This window comes from Cimex lectularius, unplaced genomic scaffold (genome assembly GCF_000648675.2).
Source record: "Cimex lectularius strain Harlan isolate CLEC.00 unplaced genomic scaffold, Clec_2.1 scaffold126, whole genome shotgun sequence".
Lineage (NCBI taxonomy): Eukaryota > Metazoa > Arthropoda > Insecta > Hemiptera > Cimicidae > Cimex > Cimex lectularius.
This window is the reverse complement of record NW_019392705.1, coordinates 121,119-148,205: the sequence shown is the minus strand read 5'-3', so window position 1 is coordinate 148,205 and position 27,087 is coordinate 121,119. Positions and strand designations below refer to the sequence as shown.

General features: G+C 36.4%; 1 protein-coding gene across 6 annotated transcripts in view; it reads left to right on the top strand.

Annotated features, from left to right (window-relative positions):
* LOC106674274 (zinc finger protein 629) overlaps positions 1-25,982 on the top strand; it is a 175,763-nt gene extending 149,781 nt beyond the window's left edge. For 4 of the 6 annotated variants that reach the window (XM_024226247.1, XM_014406900.2, XM_014406903.2 and 1 more), the window contains 5 exons: positions 23,244-23,412; positions 23,622-23,831; positions 23,890-24,279; positions 24,759-25,047; positions 25,107-25,982. In XM_024226247.1, the coding sequence (XP_024082015.1) occupies positions 23,244-23,412; positions 23,622-23,831; positions 23,890-24,279; positions 24,759-25,047; positions 25,107-25,587 (1,539 nt within the window). In that variant the 3' untranslated portion in view covers positions 25,588-25,982. The remainder of the gene's footprint in view (positions 1-23,243; positions 23,413-23,621; positions 23,832-23,889; positions 24,280-24,758; positions 25,048-25,106) is intronic. The other 2 variants (XM_024226249.1, XM_014406901.2) reach the window with 2 other exon arrangements.
* Positions 25,983-27,087: the final 1,105 nt, after the last annotated feature.

The window sequence follows — 27,087 nt, the reverse complement described above, 5'->3', positions numbered from 1 at the left end:
GGTTTAAAAATGGGCATGTATTAAAAATAGTTACATTGCGATTTGTCCCTGATATCGACAGGCTTATTTTTAGTGTGTCACCACTTCCAGCGAGTCATGTTTACGATCAGGTCCATCGTCATTGACGTCATTTTTATCGGAGAAACATGAAAATATACCATCCCCTTCAGCCTCGCCCCCCCCCTCGAATCGATTATCTTGCCCTGAAATTAAGAAATTATATCGGATTCGGGCCGTCACGATTTAAATAAACTCGAGATAAAAATTCAAAGATTGACGTATAATTAACTTGATATACAGTGGCCGTGTGAAGGAGTGTTTCTTATGCAAACTAGCACCCTCCCGCTGCCAAAAAGCACATAAATCTTTAACGCCCTATCTCCTCCCAGGCCGTACTTATTTGTGTGTCATGACTATATATTTCCCTTAGCGCCTCCCTCAACCCTTTTTTCCGTTGTTAAGGTTTGAAACAGCGTTTTAATAATTGCCGTCAGTCGATGGATTGGGAAAATTAAGCTGTTGGTGGAAAAATCGAAAGGTTCGAACCCTCCATCGTTTCGACGAGCATGAAATAGTGCCGAGTGTGTTTTTCTAGTTGGGAGTTATCGGTCCGTCCTGCACCTGGCGTCCGGGAACGCGTTAGTATTCAAAACTAGCCACGGGGGACGAGTAACACTTGTAAACAATTGTTTCGGCCGATCCAGATAAAAGGCCGATGGAACATTTTGTACTGTTTTGCATAATTCCAGTTAATAACGACGAAAACACGACGCCCGCACGCCATCGTAGGTGTAGAAATAACAGTGGCCGGGTAATCGGCACATTTCCGTTTTACACTTTGCACTATTGACACCTAACATTTCCCGTTTTTTTTATTGGGAGAAGCATTTCTTCGGTCATTTTTGATCACTCGCTATTTCGGCCTGTCAGATGCGGTCAAAATACAACAAAAATGACTAAGAAATTTAGCTACAATCCCCCTAAAAATAAGAGAAGTGCCATGTCAACCTGACAAAAAACAGCCAGGTTAGGCCGACCAGGAAAAAGCCAAGTTTCCGGAATCTGACAAAAAAAATCTGACAATTTCTCTTATAAGGTATAACATTTCCTGTAGCCTATGAAATGGTAAACCTATCACCCTATCCTAACCTCGCTGATTTTTTTTGTTCAGACGCGATTCGGCTTACACCTAATTTGGATGAAAATCACCCAAACACTGAATATGAGAAGAACCAAGCGAAGTGACATGTCAGTCTGACAAAAAAACAGTCATGTTAGGCCGACCAGGAAAAAGCCAAGTTTCTTGAATCTGACAAAAAAAAAGTTTCTAGAATCTGAAAAAAAATCTTACATTTTCTCGTACAAATTATAAGATTTCCTGTTGTCTGCGGAATGATAAACCTATCATCAATCAGTCTGACATAAAACAGCCAGGTTTGGTCGACCAGGAAAAAGCCAAGTTTCTGGAATCTGACAAAAAAAAACGTTTCTAGAGTCTGAAATAAAATCTTACATTTTGTCGTACAAATTATAAGATTTTCTGTTGTCTGCGGAATGATAAACCTATAATCAATCAGTCTGACAAAACAGCCAGGTTTGGTCGACCAGGAAAAAGCCAAGTTTCTGGAATCTGACAAAAAAAAAATCTGACAATTTCTCTTATAAAGTACAAAATTTCCTGTAGCCTATGAAATGGTAAACTTATCACCCTATCCTATCCTTGCTGATTTTTGTTTGTTCAGAGGTTTTCCGACATTTCGTCTCATTTGGGTGAAGTCACTTTAAAAATATCACCCAATCACTGAATATGAGAAGAGCCGAGAGAAGTGCCATGTCAATCTGACAAAAAACAGCCAGGTTAGGCTGACCAGGTTAATAAGAAAAAATCTAAGTTTCTAAAATCTGAAAAAAATCTGACAATTTCTCTTATAAACTGTAAAATTTCCTGTTGTCTGCGGAATGATAAACCTATAGTTACCTATCATCCTGTCCTATCAGCGCTGATTTTTGTTTTTGGCGTTTCGGCATTTCACCTCATTTGGGTGGTTACTTTACAAATATCACCCAAACACCGAATATAGCGAAACGCATCTGTACCAAAAAAATTCGAGGATAGGCAGACCTTGATGATAGATTATTTTCTAACAATATATTTATCTTGTGGTTATCAATCCTAAATTGTTAGGCGTGCAGTCGATCGATGTCTCCAGCCACGAAGCCCAGGCTATGCCCATGTCACATCTGATACGCAAACACTGCTTAAAAAATCACTGCCACTACAATATATATAATTTTTACAATTTTTTCGACAATATAAATTTATATTACCGTGCTTGCTTTGGTTTTTATATAAATATTTTAAAAAAATTCGAGATAACTTAATTATAAGGTGAAAATACTTTTAAAATTCCATAATATTTCAAATATAGAATGCCAACTCTAATAAAAAATATATAATAAAATAAATTTTTTACTAGGTGTACTGGGTAGATCATGGGTCAAACATTCAAGATCTTACAGGAAATTGAACTTTGAGTGAAAAAACTGGGTCCGGAAAGTCTTCACTACAAAACTAGGGTTAAAAAAAGAAGAAAAAAACACGTTTTTTGACCTTATTTGTGAAATAGTAAATAAACAACTAATACTAGCATAAAACAACTCGAAACATTCATAGTGCATTTATTTCAGCGTGGAATGAGACTAAAACCATCCTGATTGGTTGAGAATTATCATTTTCACGATTTTTCAAAGTTATAAACGGAGAGGAACAAAAAATTCACCGCTGATATTTTTATCGACAAATTCAAAAGATGCACCCCTTATTAAAAAATGTCCCAAAATTAACCCTGTCGATGATGGAATTCTCCGTCAAATTAGCGAAAATGAGCTTAGTTTGGACTTAACGTAAGTGTGCAAAGACAGGCGACTTCATGTTCGAACCTTTCAAACTATGTCATTGTCTCCGATCTTCAATTAATTCGGTGTGTGCATGTCGTCTTTCACTTTAATGAAAAAATGACCTCTCTAGTGAAGAATATGCCCATAGTGCTAATTTATGGGAGACATATGAATTGAAGAGAAACAGTGCGGATTTTCGCACGCCGATTCGCAAGTCTCATAAAAAACCAAAGTAAGCACAGTAATATAAATTTATAAAAGATAAATTTACTGTTTAAAACTGTCATCAACGTCTGCCTATTCTCGATATTTTTTTTTATTTTTTTGAAGGGAGGGACAGATGCGTTTCGCTATATTCAGTGTTTGGGTGATGTTTGTAAAGTGGACTTATACCAAATGAGGCGAATGCCGAAACCCGTCTGAACAAACAAAAATCAGCAAGGATAGGATGATAGGTTTATCATTCCGCAGACAACAGGAAATCTTACAATTTATACGAGAAATTGTCAGGTTTTTTTTCAGATTCGAGAAACTTGGATTTTTCCTGTCAACCTGGTCAGCCTTACCTGGCTGTTTTGTACAAGTCTGACATGTCTCTTGGCTCTTCTCAAATTCAGTATTTGGGTGATATTTGTAAAGTGTTTTTCATCCAAATTAGGAAATCCGAAACGCGTCTGAACAAAAAAAAATCATCAAAGATAGGATAGGGGATAGGTTTACCATTCCAAAGCCTTCAGGAAATTTTATAATTTATAACAGAAATTGTCAGATTTTTTTTTGTCAGATTCCAAAAACTTGGCTTTTTCCTGGTCTGCCGTTTTATGTCAGACTGATTGGTGATACTTTTATCATTCCGCAGACAACAGGAAATCTTATAATTTGTACGAGAAAATGTCAAATTTTTTTCAGATTTTAGAAACTTGGCTTTTTCCTGGTCGGCCTAACATGGCTTTTTTTTGCCAGTCTGACATGTCACTTCGCTTGGCTCTTCTCTCTCACTCATCGAAATTAGGCGAAATCTGAAACGTGTCTGAACAGACAAAAATCAGCGAGCATAGGACAAGATGATAAGTTTTCCATTCCAAAGGATACAGGAAATTTTATACTTTACAAGACAAATTGTCAGATTCCAGAAACTTGGCTTTTTCCTGGTCGGCCTAACCTGGCTGTTTTTTGTCAGACTGGCATGTCATTTTCACTTGGCTCGTGTCATATTCAGTATTTGGGTGATATTTTTAAAGTGATTTTCATCGAAATTAGGCGAAATCCGAAACGCGTCTGAACAAACAAAAATCAGCGAGGATAGGATAGGGTGATAGGTTTACCATTTCATAGGCTACAGGAAATTTTATACTTTATAAGAGAAATTATCAGATTTTTTTTGTCAAATTCCAGAAACTTGTCTTTTTCCTGGTCGGCCTAACCTGGCTGTTTTTTGTCAGGTTGACATGGCACTTCTCTTCTTTTTAGGGGGGGTTGTAGCTAAATTTCTTAGTCATTTTTGTTGTATTTTTGCCGCATCTGACAGGCCAAAACAGCTAAACTAGCTCTGTCCCGAAGGCTTTTCGGACCCAGGTTTATAGGACCTTTTTTACGCAGCGTTTAATTTCCTATTAGATGTTGAATTTTTGACCCATGATCTGGGGTCAGCCTGTATAAAAAAATGGCAAAGGTTAAAATAACACGAGTTCTAACCTTCAAAAACCTTTAAAATGTTCAAAATAGAAAATGCTTTTTGTTCTGGGGTATTTTAGCTTTTAGCTCCGGTGCCCGCGGGTAAAAGCGGTTTAAGAAGAGGCTCCGGGCATATGGCCGAGCAACCCTTCCACACTTGTCTTCGGATTAATTAATTTGTTTCTCCGACCGATCCCTATCAGGAACGTTCGGGCAAACACACCTACAACGTGCAGGACCGTGAAGATCCTATCTGGCTTGTAATGTTTCCAGATTAGGGCGTTCGTGTTATATATTATCGCTGTTTGTCGGTTTTTCTGTTTGTTCCTGTTATTGTTCCGAAAGGTTTTAATTGTTTAAAAAAAAACTGGTCCGACGTCGAAGGATTCGGATAAATGAATGGTACATGGGGTAAAAGCAAGAGGACCAGTGAATTATGAAGGCATTAGTGCCCTTTAACGACCTCTCATAATCGATTCATCCACTTTTCACGGTTTTTCTCGGCTTGAATGATGCGAACCGCGTTGTCTCCTGACGGTCTTATCCGTCACTTCCCCGTCGGGAGTTTATGAACCTTTTTACTTAACACACTCCCCCCCCCTCGGAAAACATTACGACAATCAAAGCGGGCCCGAGAGAAAAACCAACGGGACATAAATCACGAAGTTTCGCCTTCGTACCAAGAGATACCTCCATTATTTTTTCCCTACCAATCTAGCCCAGGAGCGATATTATATTTTCAGCCCTACCCAGAGCTTCCGTTTCTGTAAGAATAAATCGCCTATGGAAGGGGAAAATGTTCCCGGGGCACGCGATGTTCTCCTCGGCCCACGCCGTCTATCAGTCTTCAATATCCAGGGGGAAAAAATTAATTGTTACTCCTTTTAATCGAAATTAATTACACGAGAGGCGTGAAAATGAATTAGAAACACGAATCTTTTGTTATTGGACAACAGGAGATTTTTTTTTTTTTTGTCGGGGTCAAATCCGAAATCGGTCTTTTGGATGAAGACGGCCGACCATCAGATACCAGCCCAAGGCATCGTCTTAAATCAGGACGCGTGCTCTCTTGTGTAATTGCGTGAGGAGTTTGTATTTATCGCGAGGGTGTAAAGATAAAAGGAAGAAATGGGAAAATGGGAGAAAGGGGTGAAAAAACAATCCTCAACACTCGAAGCCTCCTAAGAAAGCACAACTCTAGATTGGTTAAATATGAAAAACTTTTGAAAAACCAGTAGAAAAAAAGAAATTTGTTAAAGTCGTGAGAAGCGGTCAAGAATGAGGTAGTTTAGAAAAACACATTTTTTCCCCGACGTTTCGACCTTGATTCGGATCATCTTCAGGGCATAAAGTGTGGTGTCATATTGGTTTTGTGCGAATTATGATACCACAAGAATAGCACCACACTTTATGCCCTGAAGATGACCCGAATAAAGTTCGAAACGTCGGCACAAAAAAATAAATAAATAAAGCGTTTTTCTAAACTTCCTCATTCTTGAGAGCTCCTCGCTTCAACAAATTATGAAACAACCGGTCACTAAGAAACACACAGAAAAAAGAAATTTGTTGAATTCGTGAGGAGCGGTCAAGAATGAGGTAGTTTACAAAAACACCTTTTTAAATTTTTTTGCCGACGTTTCGACCTTTATTCGGGCCATCTTCAAGATATAAAGTTGCTATTTTTGTGGTGTCATATTGGTTTTGTGTGAAAGTGTTATGCACAAAACTAATATGACACCACAAGAATAGCACCACACTTTATGTCCTGAAGATGACCCGAATAAAGGTCGAAACGTCGGCAAAAAAATTATTGACCGCTCCTCTCGACTTCAACAAATTATGAAACAGCAGGTCACTAAGAAACACACAGAAAACAATATTTTTTTTATTAATTAAACGAACTTCTAGAGAAAGTCCTGATTTACAGCTCTAAATATTTAATTACTCGAGAAGCGGGAAAATTAATTGGAAACGCGACGCTTCATAATTATGCGACAGGTTTTTTTATTTATTTTTATTGCGTGGATTCAACTTATTATTAATCAATATGACACCACGAGAATAGCACCACACTTTATGCCCTGAAGATGACCCGAATAAAGGTCGAAACGTCGGCAAAATAATTATTGACCGCTCCTCTCGACTTCAACAAATTATGAAACACTAAGACACAGAAAAAAAGATTTTTTTTTTAAATTAAACGAACTTCTATAGTAAGTCCTGATTTAAAGCTCCAAAGAGTTAATTACTCGAGAAGCGTGAAAATTAATTGGAAACGCGTACGCTTCATAATTATGCGACAGGTTTTATATATATATATATATTTTTTTTTTTTTGTATTAACCAATATGACACGACAAGAATAACACCACTCTTTATGCTCTGAAGATGACCCAAATAAAGGTCGAAACGTGCAAAAAAAAAATTATTGACCGCTCCTCTCAACTTCAACAAATTATGAAACAACAGGTCATTAAGACACAGAAAAAAGATTTTTTTTAATTAAACGAACTTCTAGAGTAAGTCCTGATTTACAGCTCTAAATAGTTAATTACTCGAGAAGCGTGAAAATTAATTGGAAACGCGAACGCTTCATAATTATGCGACAGGTTTTTTATTTTTTATTGAGTGGATTCAGCTTATTATTAACCAATATGACACGACAAGAATAACACCACTCTTTATGCCCTGAAGATGACCCAAATAAAGGTCGAAACGTGCTACAAAAAAAATTATTGACCGCTCCTTTCAACTTCAACAAATTATGAAACAACAGGTCACTAAGACACAGAAAAAAAGATTTTTTTTTAATTAAACGAACTTCTAGGGTAAGTCCTGATTTACAGCACTAAATAGTTAATTACTCGAGAAGCGTGAAAATTAATTGGAAACGCGAACGCTTCATAATTATGCAACAGGTTTTCTTTTTTTATTGAGTGGATTCAGCTCATTATTAGCCGGTTCCTTAGTTTATTTCTCGGTTTCTGGCCATTTATTCTTAAGACTGATTTTTCGGGATCGACGCAATCGTCACACCCCCAATGAGGACTTTTAACAATTTCCAAGTTGATCTATAAAGTTCCAGCTCCTTGATGTTATGCCACGGGAAGCTAATTTAGATTCGATTTCCTATCCGAAAATAAAAAAGCCGATATGCAACGATCTATCACTGACGACTCGATGCACGCTATGTCCCCAATCATAAAAAGGCGCCCCCTCCATCGCCAGACGTCTCCATCATTTTCTAAATCAAAAGCCACCCCTCGATGATTCTCAATCTCCCAATCTCTCCTTCTTTCCTAACTCCCCTGTAACGTATTTGCCGTCCTATTTGATTTATTTCCTGTTGATGATCATCCGTTAAAATACATTGTGACGGTTCGGATAAAGAAGCGATGAGGAAAAGTGTGAATAATTTTCGTATTCCTAAACAAAAAGAAAACCTTATTAAGCCATATAACAATACACAAGTTGTTAAACAAACGTAAACAAGGGAAGGACGACCATTAAATCGTATTTTTTACCGTGAGAGGGTGGAAGCTCGTCTCGATTATTAAAGAAGTTCAAGTCACCGGAACGGCCCTCGTTAGTATGTGTGGTGAATGGATTTTTATGGGGTAAGAAGGGTTGAAGGTGGGGTGCAGATGTTCGGACAATTTCCACAGAAACGGGTTCAACAGAGAAAAAGTCTGTAAGGGTGGCGTCCGAGGGGGTGAGTCATAACTCATAACTACCGCATGAGGGTTACTCTACATCTACACTTCTGCTTAATAAAACATCAACGAGGTGGGTTTATCCCCTCGTGCCCGGGGAGAAACATTTTTAAACACCGGACGGCTTAACTTTATCGCTTCTCTTTCCTCACCGCCAGACGTGTCTTAATAAAAGTACAAAATAAAGAAAAATTTTAACTTTTAACAACCTTTCTTTTCACCCCTTTTTTTAAATAATTAGTCTAGATTAGAATGCCAGATGTTCCCCAGATACGTGAAGGTTTATCGATGTTGACGAGCCCCGTCAAACGAGAACTGGGTCATAGCAAGGGGAAGGGCCAAAAAGTTACTTTGAGCTTTCGTGCGAAAGAACTTTAAGCCCAGTTATAATTTCCCAGGCTTAGGTTCAACTAATAAAAACACGCCATTGAAAAAGCCCGAGTTTTGCACATGTTAAACTCAAATCCACATATTCAACACATTTCCTCCTTTTTCTGAATAAACCAAAAACACCGAGGTTTATTTTAAACAAGCTCGATAATCAAAGTCAGCATAACAATCGACAATGCGAATTCTTTTCATTCACTTCTCTAATGTTTATTATAATAACTGGTTGAATCACGTTATAAACAATAAACGGCTTGGATATTCATGAAATCAAACAGGTTCGAACGTAGGATGAAATTTGACGACTTTTACTACGACTTTTACTAGCATATTTTACATAAATATGTGTTTTCTCGAGGCCTGAGGCGTGATGAACAGGTCGATCCATCTGGTCCGCAACTATCACTTATTTCAGTCAATTCTTTTTTTCTTTATATTTTATTATTAGGCCGTTTGCTACCGTTCCTCGAGCAGCGAGAATTGGCGGACCAGAATAACGACCATAAAACTTGTCACGTTCATCTTACTGACCCTTCAAAAATCGACTGTCCCAAATATGAAATTACCCCCCCCCCACAGGACAACTGCATAAATTTTGAAAATAAAAATTAAGTTTTTTCTCACTTTTACACGAGCTTCATTCTGTTACAAAACCATGAAACATGGAGCAATTTTTAAGAAGTTTTTAAAATTTGAAACATGCCCTAGCATATATTTATACAATGAAGCTGTTCCTCATTCCACAAAGTTAACTATCTAGGACTTAGATTTGACAGAAGACTTACTTAGAATCCGCATACATAAAAAAAAAGGAGCTTAACAAACGATTGAAAATATATTATTAAATAATTAACCTAAATTTACCATTAAAATCAAAACTTCTCAAGCAGACGCAACACCTACTCAAACATGTGAGGGCCAAATATTCCAATATTACAAAGTTTTCAATCCAAAATTTTACGAGAAATCATTTCTGCCCCCTTTTAGGTAAAAAATAACACATTTAACGACGGCCGGAACTGTTTAGGCGTTGACACGGCACTCGTGCCTGTAAAGTAAAGGTCCTGGGTTCGAACCTGACGGCCGGCGTTGACTCGGCGCTCATCAATGTAAAGTAAAGGTCCCGGGTTCGAATCCAGCGGCCGGTGTTGATACGACGCTCATCACTGTAAAGTAAAGGTCCCGGGTTCGTATCCCGTGGCCTTGCCCTCGACATACTTACAAATGGGCTTTCTTTAAAAAAAAAAAAAAAACCCCGACGACGCGAGGGTTGATATGATCTCTGCCAAAAAAATAAAAATAATACTTCACATAGATTTTAACACCCGAACTTTTTTTTTCATCCATCAAAGCATTTACAGACGTTAATCCAGAACGGCTGCCAATTGGTTGGTACTTTTCTCTATGCCCGAAATCCGATCTGCTAGTAATATACATATACAGTTGTAGATGAAAATAAAAGAAGACAAAAAAGTTTCTTTTCCTAGAAAAACTTATTACCTGCGCCCGACATACTTACAAATGGGCTTTCTTCCAAAAAAAAACCGGCGGCACGTGGGTTGATATGATCTTTGCCGGAAAAAAAATTAAAAAAACACTTCACTTTCACTCAAACACAAGAACTTTTTTTTTCATCCATCAAAACATTTACAGACGTTAATCCAGAACTGCTGCCAATTGGTACTTTTCTCTATAATGCCCGAAATTCGATCTGCTGGTAATATACATATACTTAATACATATACAGTTGAAAATAAATGAAGACAAAAAGTTCTTTTCCTAGAAAAACTTATAGAATGGAATTTGATTTTTTTTTTTATTGCCTGCATTTCTAGTTTGAAATGAAAGATGATATATGGTATTAGTAAGGTTTTGCACCCCTGGCATCAAGGACGTTGATGTTGATCAGAGTCCGGTTCTTCCTCATTAATTCCCGTCTGATTTCTTTTTTTACCCTTTTTTAATTAAAGAGAGTCTGACCCACATATGCACGACGGGAGGAGGGTAGCGGGGATTAAAATTGTATCCGTCCTCTTCACTGTCCCCGTTTTGGTATCGATCCGAAAAAAGAAAAATGGCTGAGGGCACCGAACCGTACAAGTGTACCCAACTGTTCTCCCGGGGGGCGATTCACGGTTGGTTCTTTTATTATTGGTAAGAAGGGAGCCTGAAACAAAAAGTACCTGTTGAACAAGAGAAAAATTATTTTAAAAAAATAATAATACTAATAATAAACGCCTCAAATATCCTTTCTCCTTTAGTATTTGGCAAAGGATAAAAATCGGTTTTTAACCCCCAAAGCAATTTAACCTAAGGCGATAAAGGTAAACTGGTCGCAGGGGTGGAGGAAAGGAAAAACCGTTAAAGGGAGAAAAACTCGTCGGGAAACGTCGCGATAACCCTTGGAGGAAATTCTTTAAATAAAACGCGGGGGTGGCGGAAAATTGAGAAATTAAAAACGATATTAATCTTAACCAGATGGTCTTGGGGGTCGGTTTTTTCCCCCCCTCGGATGCTATTAACCGGCGAGCTTTTCATTACAGAAATGAATTGTTAAGTCCCGTTAAAACAGTAATAACTGAGTTTTTTACATGTTTTGTTAAAAATTTATGTAAAATTAATTTCAGAGCGTCTCGAAAGAGAGGCTAGTCCTGCTTTTCGACATAACAAACATTTGATAGATTCTGTTGTCAGTATGGCAAATTTTTACTATTGATTGGAGCCACGGAAATCCTTAGTTCATTTTCCATACCCTACCCAGCAACAAAAAAAATGGCCAACTTTGGAAATGCATATTTTCTCAGCATTTTAAGTCTCAGACTTGCGCTAAGTCACAGACCCTTTAGCAATCGATAGGAAATTTTAATATGCTTTCGATTTGTCACTTTCCACTTGGCCCGTTTTCTCAGCAGTTTTCGAGTTATTCGCGATTTTTGGGCAAAAAAAATTTGGTTTTTTAAATGCTCACGGAAAAATCTCTCAGTCGATTTTCATACATTTTGAACCGGCATGTTTTCGCAAATTTTACGCTCTACAACATTTGCTCCGAAGAATTTTTCAAAAAAGTGAACATGGAAACGACAATTCTTACTTTTTCTTACTTTGACCTTTTGGGATGAGGATGCTTCTGCTGTCGATAATCGCTTCTTTACCTCATCACGGAAAATTCTACTTTTCCTTTCGATTTCTCAGATTTTGTGGCAGTTCGGCTTCGAATAGCGTATGGGAACAATAGCTTTATATATGGTAAAATCCAGAGAAAGAGAAAGAGAGAGAGAGAGAGAGAGAGAGAGAGAGAGTGAATGAGTTTTTTCCATGAGCACGTAAAAAACTATGTTTTTTGCCCAAAAATCGCGAATAACTCAAAAACGGTCGAAAAATCGGACAAGTGGAAGCTGACCAATTGAAAGCTTATTAAAATTTCCTATCGATTACTAAAGGGCGCCGCTCCAGGACGATTTCCTGGCTCCCCAGCACAATTTGAAATTTTCGCAAAAATTGCAAAAATTAACACGTTCCCGAATTTTTTATTTTAGTTATGAATGCCTGAAGCTAGGAGAACATTTCAAAGAGCCATCTTGTTCAGCGTAAAATTTTCTAAAAAATGAGATCCTGAGCAGGTGCGCAGGTCTGTGACTTAAAAGGCTGAAAAAATTTGCATTTCCAAAATTGGCCATTTTTTCGTGCAAAAACCAGACGGTCGTTTTGTTCTCTTCAAACATAAATTAGATTAGAGAATTTCTTTTCGATACAAACTTATCAAGGCGACCCAAATTATTACAGTCTAGTGTCAAAAAAATTGATTTCCTCAGGTTTTTTAATAATGAACACAAAATGAATGTTCCAACAAAAAAAGTTCAAGGCTAGGTCAATACATTTAAAAAAAGCACTCCGTTCCCACGTCAAACTTTGGAAAAATTTCCCCTTCATCAGGTTTTATTGATAATGACTTTGACTAACAGTATGTTAATATCATCTAAATCTGGTTTTATTTTTTCAATTTAAATGCAAAAAGTCCACATGTTATCGGTGCATCCATGAATTCAACCTCAAATCGTTAAATACAGTATTGTCAAGAATTAATAAATTTAATAATAAATTTACTTAATAAAGGAGTGGACTGTAGGCGAGTGGTTACCCTCGTTAGACCGTCGTGGGTTCGATTCCCAAGCACCCTGGAATTTTCTTTCCCGCTGTCCATTCCTCCAAAAACTAGAAATCATCAATTATACGGCTAATATAAACTGTCATTAAGACACAAAAAAATACGAGCATGAGAATTTTTTGTCCCTGTGAGAAGGGAAAACAAATGCGATATTAATTCAAAATGGAAAATTTATTATATTAAAATTTTTGGCTTGTTTAAAAGAGATAAAACTCCACTATATAAGGCCACTTTTTGGCTTTTCCGATTTTTTTTTATACAATACAATTTCTCATCCTTAACATTGGGTCATTAATAGGGTCCGTATTCACTCGCGGGTTTGTCGAACTACTCAAACTGGCTTTGCGCCATGTTCAGTGATGAACTGTCTGTTACTTTGTTCCAATAGGGCGAAAAGTGATTCTCACTGAAGATGGCGCAATGCCGAAACCCGTTTGGGTTAGTTGGACAAACTCGCGAGTGGAGGCGGACCCAATAAGTGACCCAGTGCCGGTTCATTTCACTTCATCAGACCAACACCCGGCATCATCGCAATACAATTTCTAATGCAATCGAAGGTATTATAAACCAAAAATGGCAATAATTGTGGCACAAGCTTCCGTGACTAGTGAGAGCTTTGATAATACTAAAAAAAATTAAACCTTTTTTCTTATTAACCTACAAATAGTGAATGGAACAATCTTCCTGAAAGAGAGAAGCCAAAAAAACTGAGGGTTCCATAGTAGTTATTATTGACACAACTGCCTTTCTGGACAATGAATCATCAAGTAAAATAATAAGCTGTCATCTCAATTTAAAAAAAAAAAGTTGAAAAAAAAATTAGATCCCCATTTGTACATCTGGTCTTGTTTTCCCTTATGGGAAGTCGGTTAAAAGGGGGCAGGGTCTGTAAAAAATAGGGGTGTCACAACAGGCCGAGGGGGTGAGCCAGAGACGAGGGAAAAAAAAGGCTTTGGGTGGGGCCTTGAAAAAAAATTCAACCCCTATTGGCCCCAGTGCGGTGGGGATAATCCGTAGAGGGTGGGCGCATTTTTTTCCTAAGACCAACCCCCCGACGCCAGTCCGGGCACGCAGCTTTTTTTTCCACCCCGCGCCTGTCCGGTTGGGCACTTTTCTTTCCGGGCCGCCCAGAGTTACGCGCAAAATGGCGGTGGCGTTTTCCCAGCATAAATCCGCGGCTTATGCTCCTTATGCTCAACGGGCCGCGGGTTGGGGTAGGTCCAGACGCGGCCTAACCGGATTCCTGAGCCTTGTTTCTCGTTTTTTACTTTTTGCATCGGCGGTGGGGGAGTTTGGGTCATTCCCCTTTTTCTTCAGCCGACCAGAGCTTTTTATGAAACCATCTCCCCTGCCGCATAAAAACCTGTTCTTCGTCAGACTCGGGCCCCCCTCGGACCTCACCGCCAACGCGAAACACACAGACACACTGGCATCGGCACCACAACCGACCTGTAATCGCTTTGTACACTTACTTCCTCACTGCTTTGCTTTTTCCAAGACGCAACCTGTGCCAGATGCCGACGTCCGAGTCATGCGACGTCCAGAACAACTCTTCTCGAAGTTTATTATAATTACAACCCCTGAAATTTCGGCAATTAATATTTTTTTAATCATTAGTTTTTCCTCGCGGGACTCTGCTTTAATTTCTTTTCAAATTCTTCTCTTTTCAGTTCACTTCGGACTATACTTGGTAAAACATTGTCCATATGATCCCCTTAGAAAGGTGATCAATGCACCGTCGAAATTTCAGCCCTTTAGATCCAGCAGTTTGGTCTGTGCTTTGTCTGTCAGTCAGTCATGGAACTGTATTATATATATANATATATATGTATATATATACACACAGATTAATACAGACGGACAAGAAAAGCCAATTTACAAAGATACAACAGCTACAACCAAAAATTCAAAGTTATAAAATACCAAGACAAACATTATTCATAGAAAAATATCACAAATACACATATACAGGGTGGGCCCAAAAGAAAAAAAAAGATAATTTGTGGAGTTATACGAAATTTCAAGCTGAAGAAAAATTTTCTATACACTGGGTCCTCAAATAAATGAGGAAGGCCTCCCATGAGAAAAACGCACAAACATCTAAAAACCGGGGTTTTTTCAGCTTTTTTCCAAGAATTACACCCAAATGGCTCCATATCTCAAAATACATATCGAAAAACCTATTCGAGCATTAAATTTTGAGTAGAATGAGACCAACCGCGCGTTTTTATCTTAATCCGTTGCCGAGATATGATTTTTTTATATAATAACCACTTTTTTGCAAGAAAAATAAACAGTTTTTTTTAAACGTTTTTTCGGTGTTAAAACTTCAAAATAAACGTTATAGGAAATTAAATTTTATGTAAAATGAGACCAACGCCACCTCATAGGGGCTGAAATGAAGTTTTCTATGAGAAAAACGCAAAAACCTCTAAAAACCGTTTTTTTTTTTAAGAATTACTCCCAAATGGCTCCATGCCTCGAATACGTATCGAAAAATCCTATTCGAACATTAAATTTTGAGTAGAATAAGACCAACCGCATGTTTTTATATTAATCCGTTGCCGAAATATGATTTTTTCTATATAATAGCCACTTTTTTCGAGAAAGAAACAACTTTTTTTAACGGTTTTTTTCAGTGTTAAAACTTCTAAATAAACGTTAAATTTTACGTAAAATGAGACCAAGATGCCGAGATATGATTTTTTGTAACATAATAATGACTTTTTTTTCGAGAAAAAAAAACAAACAAAATGGCTCCATGTCTCAAAATACATATAGAAAAAAACCTATTCGAGCATTAAATTTTGAGTAGAATGAGACGAACCGCACGTTTTTATCTTAATCCGTTACCGAGATATGATTTTTTTATATAATAACCACTTTTTTACGAGAAAAAAACAGCTTTTTTACAACGTTTTTTCGGTGTTAAAACTTCTAAATAAAAGTTATAGGGAATTAAATTTGAATCCAACGTAAAATGAATCCAACGCCACCTCATAGGCGCTGAAATGAAGCCTTCTATGAGAAAAACGAAAAAAACAGTGGTTTTTTTTCCAACAATTATCTCCATGTCTCGCCATTAACTCGTGAAAAAGATACTTATAAATTAAGATGGCAGTTGACAAATACTGACAGGTGTGGTTTACGGTGTAAAGGTAACGCTCAGCATACTGACTCATATGAGCCATTCCGTTCCCTGACTGCATTCTCCTCATTCGTATGTCTAGACATTTTCCCTGTCCTTTAAAAAATAAATCTTCTATTATAAGTATTTGCAGTTCGTCCCTTTTTTATACAAAGGATGGATGCCTGCTTCCGTGTTTACGAGGATCACTGCGTTGATTGTGATTAACTGTTTTTATAAGATTAATGCTTTACTTCGAATGAAATTATTTCATTTTGGTTTGTTTGTAAATCACTTGAAAGAAGAAAGACAGGTGAAATGAAGCAAGAACATTCATGAGCCATTGTTGCTTAATTTAACCGTGGGAACTTCATCAGTGTTGACTCATTTGGTCACTGCCTAGACTATACACGAATAAGGAGTATAGACATTCGCTTAGGGTACGTTTACATCAGAGCTGACTTTGACCGATTTTTAACTGTGCCGTTATCGTCCAAATCATCTAGTAATGTATAGAATGTATGTAGAGAGTACAATTGGGTATACTAGGACTGACCTACTCGGCAGAACCCCGCCGAATTCTACCAACTGCCGACACCAAAGCATATAATTTTGTTTTATCGAATCTGCCGATGTTTCATCATAATTTCCTATGTGCCATTCATTCCGCACGCTGCAAGTGTTTGTTTCATCGTCATTTGTCGATCTCGAAATTTAATGCTCGAATAGGTTTTTTTTTCGATACGTATTTTGAGACATGGAGTTATTTGGGAGTGATTCTTAGAAAAAAAACCACTGTTTTTAGAGGTTTTTTCGTTTTTCTCATAGAAGGCTTCATTTCAGCGCCTATGAAGAGGCGTTGGATTCGTTTTACGTAAAATTTAACGTTTATTTAGAAAACACTGAAAAACGTTAAAGAAACTGTTTGTTTGTTTTTCTAGAAAAAAAAGTCGTTATTATGTTACAAAAAATCATATCTCGGCAAAGGATTAAGATAAAAACATGCGGTTGGTCTCATTCTATTCAAAATTTAATGATCGAATAGGTTTTTTTCTATACGTATTTTGAGACATGGAGCCATTTGGGAGTAATTCTTGGGAAAAAAACACTGTTTTTAGAGGTTTTTTCGTTTTTCTCATAGAAAGCTTTCAGCGCCTATGAATGAGGTGACGTTGGAATTTAATTTCGTATAACGTTTATTTAGAAGTTTTACCACTGAAAATTAAAAAAAAAACTGTTGTTTTCTTTTCTTGAAAAATGTGGTTATTATGTAGAAAAAATCATATCTCCGCAAGGGATTAATAGAAAAACATGCGGTTGTTCTCATTCTACTCAAAATTTATTGCTCGAATAGATTTTTTTCTATACGTATTTTGAGACATGAAACCATTTGGGAATAATTCTTGGGGGGAAAAAAAAGAAAAAAAAAACAGTTTTTAGAGGTTTTTTCGTTTTTCTCGTAGAATACTTCATTTTACGTAAAATTTAACGTTTATTTAGAAGTTTTAACACTGAAAAAAACGTTTAAAAAAAAAGTTGTTTCTTTCTCGAAAAAAAAGTAGTTATTATAGAGAAAAAATCATATCTCGGCAAAGGATTAATATAAAAACATGCGGTTGGTTTCATTTTATTCAAAATGTAATGATCGAATAGGTTTTTTTCTATACGTATTTTGAGACGTGGAGCCATTTGGGAGTAATTCTTGGGGGGGAAAAAAAGAAAAAAAAAGACTTCAGTTTACGTAAAATTTAACGTTTATTTAGACGTTTTAACACTGAAAAAAAGTTTTTAAAAAATTTGTTTCTTTCTCGAAAAAAAGTAGTTATTATAGAGAAAAAATCATATCTCGGCAAAGGATTAAGATTAAAACATGCGGTTGGTTTCATTCTATTCAAAATTTAATGATCGAATAGGTTTTTTTCTATACGTATTTTGAGACGTGGAGCCATTTGGGAGTAATTCTTGGGAAAAAAACACTGTTTTTAGAGGTTTTTTCGTTTTTCTCATAGAAAGCTTTCAGCGCCTATGAATGAGGTGACGTTGGAATTTAATTTCGTATAACGTTGATTTAGAAGTTTTACCACTGAAAATTTAAAAAAAAACTGTTGTTTTCTTTTCTTGAAAAATGTGGTTATTATGTAGAAAAAATCAAATCTCCGCAAGGGATTAATAGAAAAACATGCGGTTGTTCTCATTCTACTCAAAATTTATTGCTCGAATGGATTTTTTTCTATACGTATTTTGAGACATGGAGCCATTTGGGAGTTATTCTTGGAAAAAAAACCTGTTTTTAGAGGTTTTTTTCATTTTTCTCATAGAAGACTTCATTGCAACGCCAATGAGGTGGCGTTGGTCTCATTTTGTAAAATTTAATTTCCTATAACATTTATTTAGAAGTTTTAACACTGTAAATTTAAAAAAAAAATCTGTTGTTTTCTTTTCTTGAAAAATGTGGTTATTATGTAGAAAAAATCATATCTCCGCAAGGGATTAATATAAAAACATGCGGTTGTTCTCATTCTACTCAAAATTTAATAGGTTAGGCTCGAATAGGTTTTTTAGATATGTATTTTGAGACATGGAGCCATTTGGGAGTAATTCTTGAAAAAAAGCTTTAAAAACTAATTTAAAAAACACTATGTTTTTAGAGGATTTTTCGTTTTTCTCAGCGCCTATGTATGAGGTGGCGTTGGTCACATTTTACATAAAATTTAATTGCCTATAACGTTTATTTCGAAGTTTTAACACCGAGGAAACGTTTTAAAAAAGCTGGGTTTTTCTCGTAAAAACGTGGTTATTATTTTTTTAAAAAATCATATCTCGGGGCAAAGGATTAAGATAAAAATATGGTTGATCTCATTCTATTCAAAATTTAATGCTCGAATAGGTTTTTTTTATATGTACTTTGAGACATGGAGCCATTTGGGTGTAATTCTAGAAAAAAAAAAAAAACTGAAAAAACACGGTTTTTAGATGTTTTTGCGCTTTTCTCATAGGAGGCTTTAGAGGATTTAGAGGATCTAATCTATAGGAATTTTTGTTCAGCATTAAATTTCGTATAAATCCTCAAAGTATATTATTTTGTTTTATTTGGTGCCACTCTGTATATACATCTATAGGTATAAAGCTAATGTTTGTATGTGTTTAACGATAAAAATGAAAACTACCGAACCGATTTCTATGAAACTTTCACACTTTGTTTTTATTAGTGCCGGGCAGGTTTAGATTAATAGTTTAATAATGGGTATCATAAAAAAAGAGAACTAACTATTTTTATTATCTACCTGGGTAACACTGGGTTATAAAACTAGTTTAACATATAAAACATAAACATATTTAAAAAAGTATATATCTATATAAGAAGAGAGAGAAAAAACTGTTTATAATTGTATCGTCGGATAAAATATTTCTTTATTGCAGGTTTGTGTTGAACATATCAATGGTAATGCTTATTACTAACAGATAAAATTCTATAAATACCAGACTGAAGTAAGTAATTATATTTTTTATCTTGACCCACTCTATTCCACATATGAAAAAATTACTTATAAAAACTATATTATCTTATCGTGAAAATATTGTTGTTTTTCTATTCTATAAGACAGGCTCCAATAGCCTACTCACATAACAAGGAGCAACTAAAGCTTCGAGAGGAGCTTCAGTTAGCCAGAACTTTGGGGACGCATGCTGATACCATGACCCCTAAATTCAGTTTTGACAAAAAATTTCTTACCAACCTTTGGAGCAGACTGGGAGAAAGGGATTCTAGTTAATGACCATATCTGGTTTACCTGAAAACCGAATATGGGCCAGGAGCTGGCATTTATGGAAATAAACCAAGGGCTGGAATTCATATAAGTCTTGGACAATATGCCACCATCTTTCAAGCACAAACTGTGTCTTTTGAACACTGTGCCAGGGAGATAAAAAGGCTCTACTCAAATGGCCATTGTGGTTAAGTCCAGAGTCGTTTGGGACTGTGCTAGAACATGCCATATATTAGGGAAAATAACAAAATTACCCTTTTCTGGGTACCAGGGCGCACAGATCAGAGGGGCAAAAAAAGAGGTTGATAAATTCGCCAAGAAAGTTCAATGAGGACACCTAATGGCCCTGAACCTTTTGTGGCTCACCACGAGGATCCATTTAAACAATGGACTAATATTAAGTTCTTTGTTTAATGGGAATGAAGCCTGAGACAGGCGAAAAATTTTGTCAAAGGACGATTGGCAGAACTAACTGGAAAATATAGGATGTGCGAGGACTAGAATAATAGTTGGATCTAGCTAGACACTGCAAAATCTGGAGGCATACGTATAGACTCAGGGAGGCAGAAACAAGCCTATACAGGTATTACCTGAAACAGAAAAGAAAAGAAAGAAACAGCGGAACATGTCCTCTTTGGTGTGAAGGCCTGTGGGCTGAGATTCTTAATCCTGGGAGAGGAAAAGTCAAGACCTGAAGGATACACATGGGAGCCCTTGATAAAGCTTTTGAGTGTGGTAAAAAGCCTCAAGTTTAATGAGGAGCCCTAGGCAAAAAAAAAANAAAAAAAAAAAAAAAAAAAAAAAAAAAATGGAGATGCACAATAGACCAATACTGGTCATGGTGCACAGGTTGTAAAGAGGTCGACTTCTATATAATCTCTCTATCTAAAGGTTTTTATTTTTTTTATCTTGACCCACTCTATTCCACAGATGGAGAAAAAAAATCACTTCTCATACAAAGCAGTCTTTATTTTTTTTTAAAATATGGATTTCAGGATGCTGCCTGCTCTTCCTCTTCAGCAAGTTTTATTAATTGTTAAGTTTTTTTTTAATATTTGATGTGTTTTTTTGTATTTTTAAGTCATAATAACTAAAGAGGTGGAGAGGCAGCATCCTGAAATCCATATTTTTAAAAAAATAAAGACTGCTTTGTATGAGAAGTAATTTTTTTTCTCCATCTGTGGAATAGAGTGGAACAATATAAAAAATAAATTATAATAACAATAGAACAACAACGTTATCACAATAAGATAATATAGTTTTTATAAGTAATTATATTTTTGAGTTTTGCTTTAGTGTTTAGGGCTGGTAAAAAAGCCCGAAGCTTAATGAGGAGCCCTAGGCAAAAAAAAAAAAAATGGAGATGCACAATAGACCTATACTGGTAGTGGTGCACAGGTTGTAAAGAGGTCGGCTTCTATATAATCTCTCTATCTAAAGGTTTTTATTTTTTTATCTTGCCCCTCTCTATTCCACAGATGGAGAAAAAAACACTTCATAAAAAACAGTCTTTATTTTTTTAACAATATTGATTTCGGGGTGCTGCCTGCTCTTCCTCTTCAGCAAGTTTTATTAATTGTTAAGTTTTTTTTAAATATTTGATGGTTTTTTTGTATTTTTAAGTCATAATAACTGAAGAGGTGGAGAGGCAGCATCCTGAAATCCATATTGTTTTAAAAAATAAAGACTGCTTTGTATGAAAAGTTTTTTTTTTCTCCATCTGTGGAATAGAGTGGATCAATATAAAAAATAAATTATAATAACAATAGAACAACAATATTATCTCGATAAGATAATATAGTTTTTATAAGTAATTATATTTTTGAGTTTTGTTTTAGAGTGTTTAGGGCTGGTAAAAAGCCCCAAGCTTAATGAGGAGCTCTAGGCAAAAAAAAAAAATGGAGATGCACAATAGACCAATACTGGTCGTGGTACACAGGTTGTAAAGAGGTCGGCTTCCGTATAATCTATCTATCTATCTAAAGGTTTTTATTTTTTTTATCGTGACCCATTCTATTCCACAGATGGAGAAAAAACACCACAAAAAGCAGTCTTTATTTTTTTAACAATATTGATTTTAGGGAGCTGCCTGCTCTTCCTCTCTTCAGCAAGTTAGTTTTATTAATTGTTAAGTTTTGGTTTTGTTTTTTTAATATTTGATGGTTTTTTGTATTTTTAAGTAATAATAACTGAAGAGGTGGAAAGGCAGCAACCTGAAATCCATATTGTTTTAAAAAATAAAGACTGCTTTGTATGAAAAGTGTTTTTTTTTCTCCATCTGTGGAATAGAGTGGATCATTATAAAAAATAAATTGTAATAACAATACAACAACAATATTATCACAATAAGATAATATAGTTTTTATAAGTAATTATATTTTTGAGTTTTGCTTTAGAGTGTTTAGGGCTAAGTACAATTAATCATATGAAAAATCCATGGAAGGGATTTTTAACCTAAAAGAATCATATCTTAAAAATTTAGTTTGAACTGTTTTTGGTACTAAGATACTTTTGATAGGACTTGATGGGACTAGATAGGACAGCATATTCCAAACGACTAAGAATTATGGAGCGAAATAATTTGTTTTAAATTTTATGTTTCTAAAGTGTCGAGCAATGTCAATCACAAATACTTACAATTGATCATCCTTATTAGTAATTTTGCTCGCTGGGAAAATTCGAGGGCGAGATTAAATGTTACACCGAGAACTTTAAATGTTGTCACAGTTTGTAATCGCAATTTGTTGCCAAAATATGATGAATTAAACTTTTTTATTACATCTAAAATTTATTCAAATTAGGCTCAAGTCCATTTTGTGATCACGATTCAATAAAATTAGAAAAGCTGTTTTAAGTGTTTTTGTATCGTTATCATTATTAAATACATGGTGCTTGGCGAGCAAGAAGAGATTATTCCTTTTTTTTTTTTTTTTTTTTTTTTTTTTTTTTTTTTTTTTTTTTTTATTTAATTAATTTTTCCAGGTTAAGAAATAAAACCACCCACAGAATGATTTTTTATTCGTTTTCCTGGTCTTTGACGTAGGTGCAAAACTCTTGCCTTTTGTGTTTGAAATCGTTGTTTATTGTATGTCACAAACCGATACAGTAACTTTTCATAGCCGCACATTTTTAGAAACATTCAGAAGTTGACGAAGTATTTCACCTGTTTTGTAACTGGATGATGGGTAAAATGGTTTTTATTAAAACTGAATTATTGAACAATTTGTACATTAAGCATTTATATATTTTTTTAAATATAATTATAAATTTAATTTAAAATTTAAAATGCTCACTTTGTTTAATCGCAGAAGAGAGCGTCCAGAAAGAAATAGATGGGTTTTTTATAATGTTATATTAAATTTATGTTCAGTTATCAGTTTTTCATGGAACCTTTTTTTTTTCAAACCCACCCCAACCCGCACGACTTTTCATTTCACTGTACCAACTTCTAGGACCTAGGTCACACCCATCCAGACCAACACCTATATAATAATCAATAAATGTGTGTGCAGGAAGCTGAGCTGCGTGTGGATGTGTTGCAGCAACATGCAGCACTGATAGGAGGCCCCAACACGACCTCGTGCCCGGTCTGTCACAAGATTTTCCTTGGGACAGAGGCGCTGATGGATCACATGAAGCATTCGCACAAAGACCCCAACAACCCGACCGGACCAGTCACAGGTAAAGCTAATAGGAAAATATTATTTACATCCTTAAAAAAAAAATCATATAGATAGTTATGTGACTCCCAATATTATTTATTAATAACGACATTAATCATAAGGGTTGTAACTGCAAAGAATGTGTGAATGAAGTTTGAAAGGATGAGATGTTTACACCCTTGCGTAAGAGCACAATATTATGGGAATTAAGCATGCCATGATTTTCAGGCGCGGTGGGTTATGGCGACATGACGGTGAGCCCGTATATCGCGAAACGAAGGACGGCGAATCACCCTTGCCCTGTCTGCGGAAAGCACTACGTGAACGAGGGCTCGCTGAGGAAACACTTGGCCTGCCACCCGGAGACTGCACAGTTTGCCACCTCCCTCAGGATGTGGCCGTGTTCGGTCTGTCAGTCGGTCTTTACCCACGAATCAGGTACATGGCACTTCGATAAGCCTTTAAGTACAAAAATAACTCTTAATCGTTTTTCCAGGTCTTTTGACTCACATGGAGCATATGCGGATGGATCCCAAGCATCAGTTCGCAGCTCAATACGTCCTGTCGCGTGCGGCTGCAGAAAGGAGAGAAAGAGAGAGCCTGATCGCCGCAGCGGCAGCCGGAGGACTCAACCTGGCTCTCACGGGAGCAGGCGTCCAGGCGGGAACTGGTCCCGGAGGACCAGGCGGTCAGCAAGGAGTTCCCAACCAGCAGCCGGGATCGCCGTCGGCAGCGTCCGACAGCTCATCCCAAGGTGGTGAAGGGAGACTGAGCTCGGCGGGATCCGACACCGCCCCTAATTCCACCTCACTCCTCCTGCATAACAACAACAACAATAATAACACCGCAACCGCCAAACTCGCAGAGCTCATGGCAGCGAGATCAGGTACTTCTGTTGTTCTTGCAAAAAACACTAACGTTTAACAAGTTTGGATACATTTAAACAAATACTTCATGAGCATGATCGATTCTATTGAAATTTAATAAGTTTTTCAGCTTTATTTTCAATATTTTATTTACACCATACTTGGATGTTTTCAGTGGTCTAATATTGAGTATTGGTATTCTTGCAATTTTTTTCTTTTTATAACTAAAACATTTTTATTTATATTCTATGGATAATTAACATTTTAAACAATTGGGTAGGTTAATTTATGTATTTTCTATATATTTTATATAGGGAATAATTGTTATTGATAGGGAACATAGTTTAAGAATGGTAATCTGTCAACATTTGTTATGTTGGAAAAAGAAAACGAAGTAATGTATCCAAATTTTGAGCGATAGTGTAAAAAAAAAATATTTATTGTTTTTCTTTTCTGTAATTTGTTCAAAATGACTGATTACCGACTGTTTTTTTAACAGCTGCAAATTTACTATGTTCAGGGCTAGTCGAGGCCGGAGGGAGTAATGGACATCCTTTCCTAAATCAAGCTGCGAGTCAGTACAGTCCGGACGACCTCCAGCGTGCCGCAAACGCGCTGATAGCCGTCGGCCAGCAGCAAGCGGCGGCCGCAGCTGCCGCGGCAATGGGCTCTGCTGACAGCACCAGCCCCGCCGCGTCCGTCGTTCAAGTGGCCGCTGCCAATTTCGCAGCCGCCGCAATGCGAATGAGCTCGGCGTCTCAACTGCAACAAAACCAACAAGTGCACAGGTATGAGGTGAGTTATGACAAAACGCGTCCTTATCTGACGATGCGTTATTTCGTTGCAGTAACGGACAGGTGGGTTCCAATGCGGACAGCATGTCCTCGGCGATGCAGCTGATGAACGCGGCCGTACGAGCGTCGATGACGTCCATGGTCATGGAGAACAACCACCAACTGCAATCGCCTCAAGAGTCGCCGGCGGCGCTGAGGATGCAGGAAGTCATACTAAGGTCTCAGGCGGAAGCGGCAATCCGGCTGGCTGTGACCCAGGCGGTAGTCGCGTCCACCTCCTCCGACAACGGGATGCGAGGAGGTAACGGAAACGGAAACGCAGGGACTGGGAACGGGAGCCAGGGTAACCAAGGCGGCCAGAACACACCCGCCCCAACCCCTCAGTACCACCACACGGGGCAAGTCTCCCCTGACCTGACGGAGGCCCTCAGGCTCCAGGAACAGAGACTTGAACAGGCCTTAAGACTCCATGGCGATCCCAGAGCGTTAGGCTTCTCACTCTCAAACCCACCTCAACATCATATTAACCCATGAGGGTTCTCCTATTTCTGAACTAGCTCTCTAACTGTATAGTTATTATATATTTAGCCAATATTGTACAAAAATGAACTAATTGTTGTATATATATAAGTATTAAGTCGGTGTGGACTGCTTTTTGCTGAATGACCTGTTGGCGGGTGTATTATAAATTCAAATCCTCTATTTGGGCATTATTAATCATTAAGGGTATTTTATATTATTGTGTAAAACTTATGGAATTTATGGCTAGTTGGATATTATTGTGGTTCAGGTAATAATGTAGAAATTTTGACGGATTGGTTTTTTTTTAATATATATACATATATATAAAGTGACGTTCCGGCTAGCTTGCCCCGTTCAACAGAAGCGGTCCACACCCAGGCCCCTTTCACTCCCCTGAAAAAAAAAAATGAAAAAATCATCCACTATGCCCTGCGTCCATAGCTGCCATAGAGGCCCCGCATCTCACAAAAACACACACATACACACGAACACGAAGAAACGTCAAATTCATCCTTTAACCGACTCGGAATTTAGTAAATTTAGCGTATTTTTGAAAGGGAAAAAACAATGAAACTAGAATATCAACGAATAGTGAGGTTATTTTTTAATTTCGATTCCTTTTGCGTGTACGCTTGTATGTATGAAATAATTGAATTATTATTAAATGAACAAAAAGTGGAAAACAATTATAAATTTAGAGCGAAAAAAATACGTATATATATATAAAATCATTTGTTTATATAATTTTTAAATTATATATATATATTTTAATTATATTTATAGAAGAGCAAATTTGACTGATTTTAAAGGTTTTTTAATTCTCTTGATTTTTTATTTGTTATAAACATGGGGATTTTGCAATTTCTTTTGTTTTTATTTTGTAAAAAAAAATTTTTTGTATGGAAAACTTTAGATTTTAATGTTAATTCTTATTAATTGTTGTAATGTTTAACTTTTTAATTTTTAAATATCGTATTTATTTCTTCGATAGGGGTGTGAAAATTGCATATTTTGAAAAGAAACAAGTCCTCGTCACATCAAAATATATAGAGATGTTTGTTTACATAGTTAATATATAAATTTTAAAAAAAATTAGTGGTTTTGAAAAAAAAAATTATTTGTCTAGGCTAAAAGTTTAAAATGGCGGTATCAAAAGGTAAATACTAATATGTTATAATTTTTTTTTAAATTTTTTTTTATTGTTTTATTGTTGTTTAATTTCTGTTATTTGAGTTCCTCTTTCGCAGTTCGACATTCTTTGGAATAAGAATTTAAAAGGTAGATGTTGCTATCAGCGGGTTGTACGTGGTAATAATGGAAAACTCCTTCCCCTTGCCAAATAACTAATTCCTGAGGGGATGAAAGATCCCTGCATTGTTGACAATACTTAGGTAATTTTTTTTTGTTTTTTTTCTCAAACCGTCCCTTCCTTTTTAACCCCTTGGACACAACACAGCTCCTCTATATTTTTCGCCTCTGTAAATAAAATAGAACCGGTCTATACTTGTAATA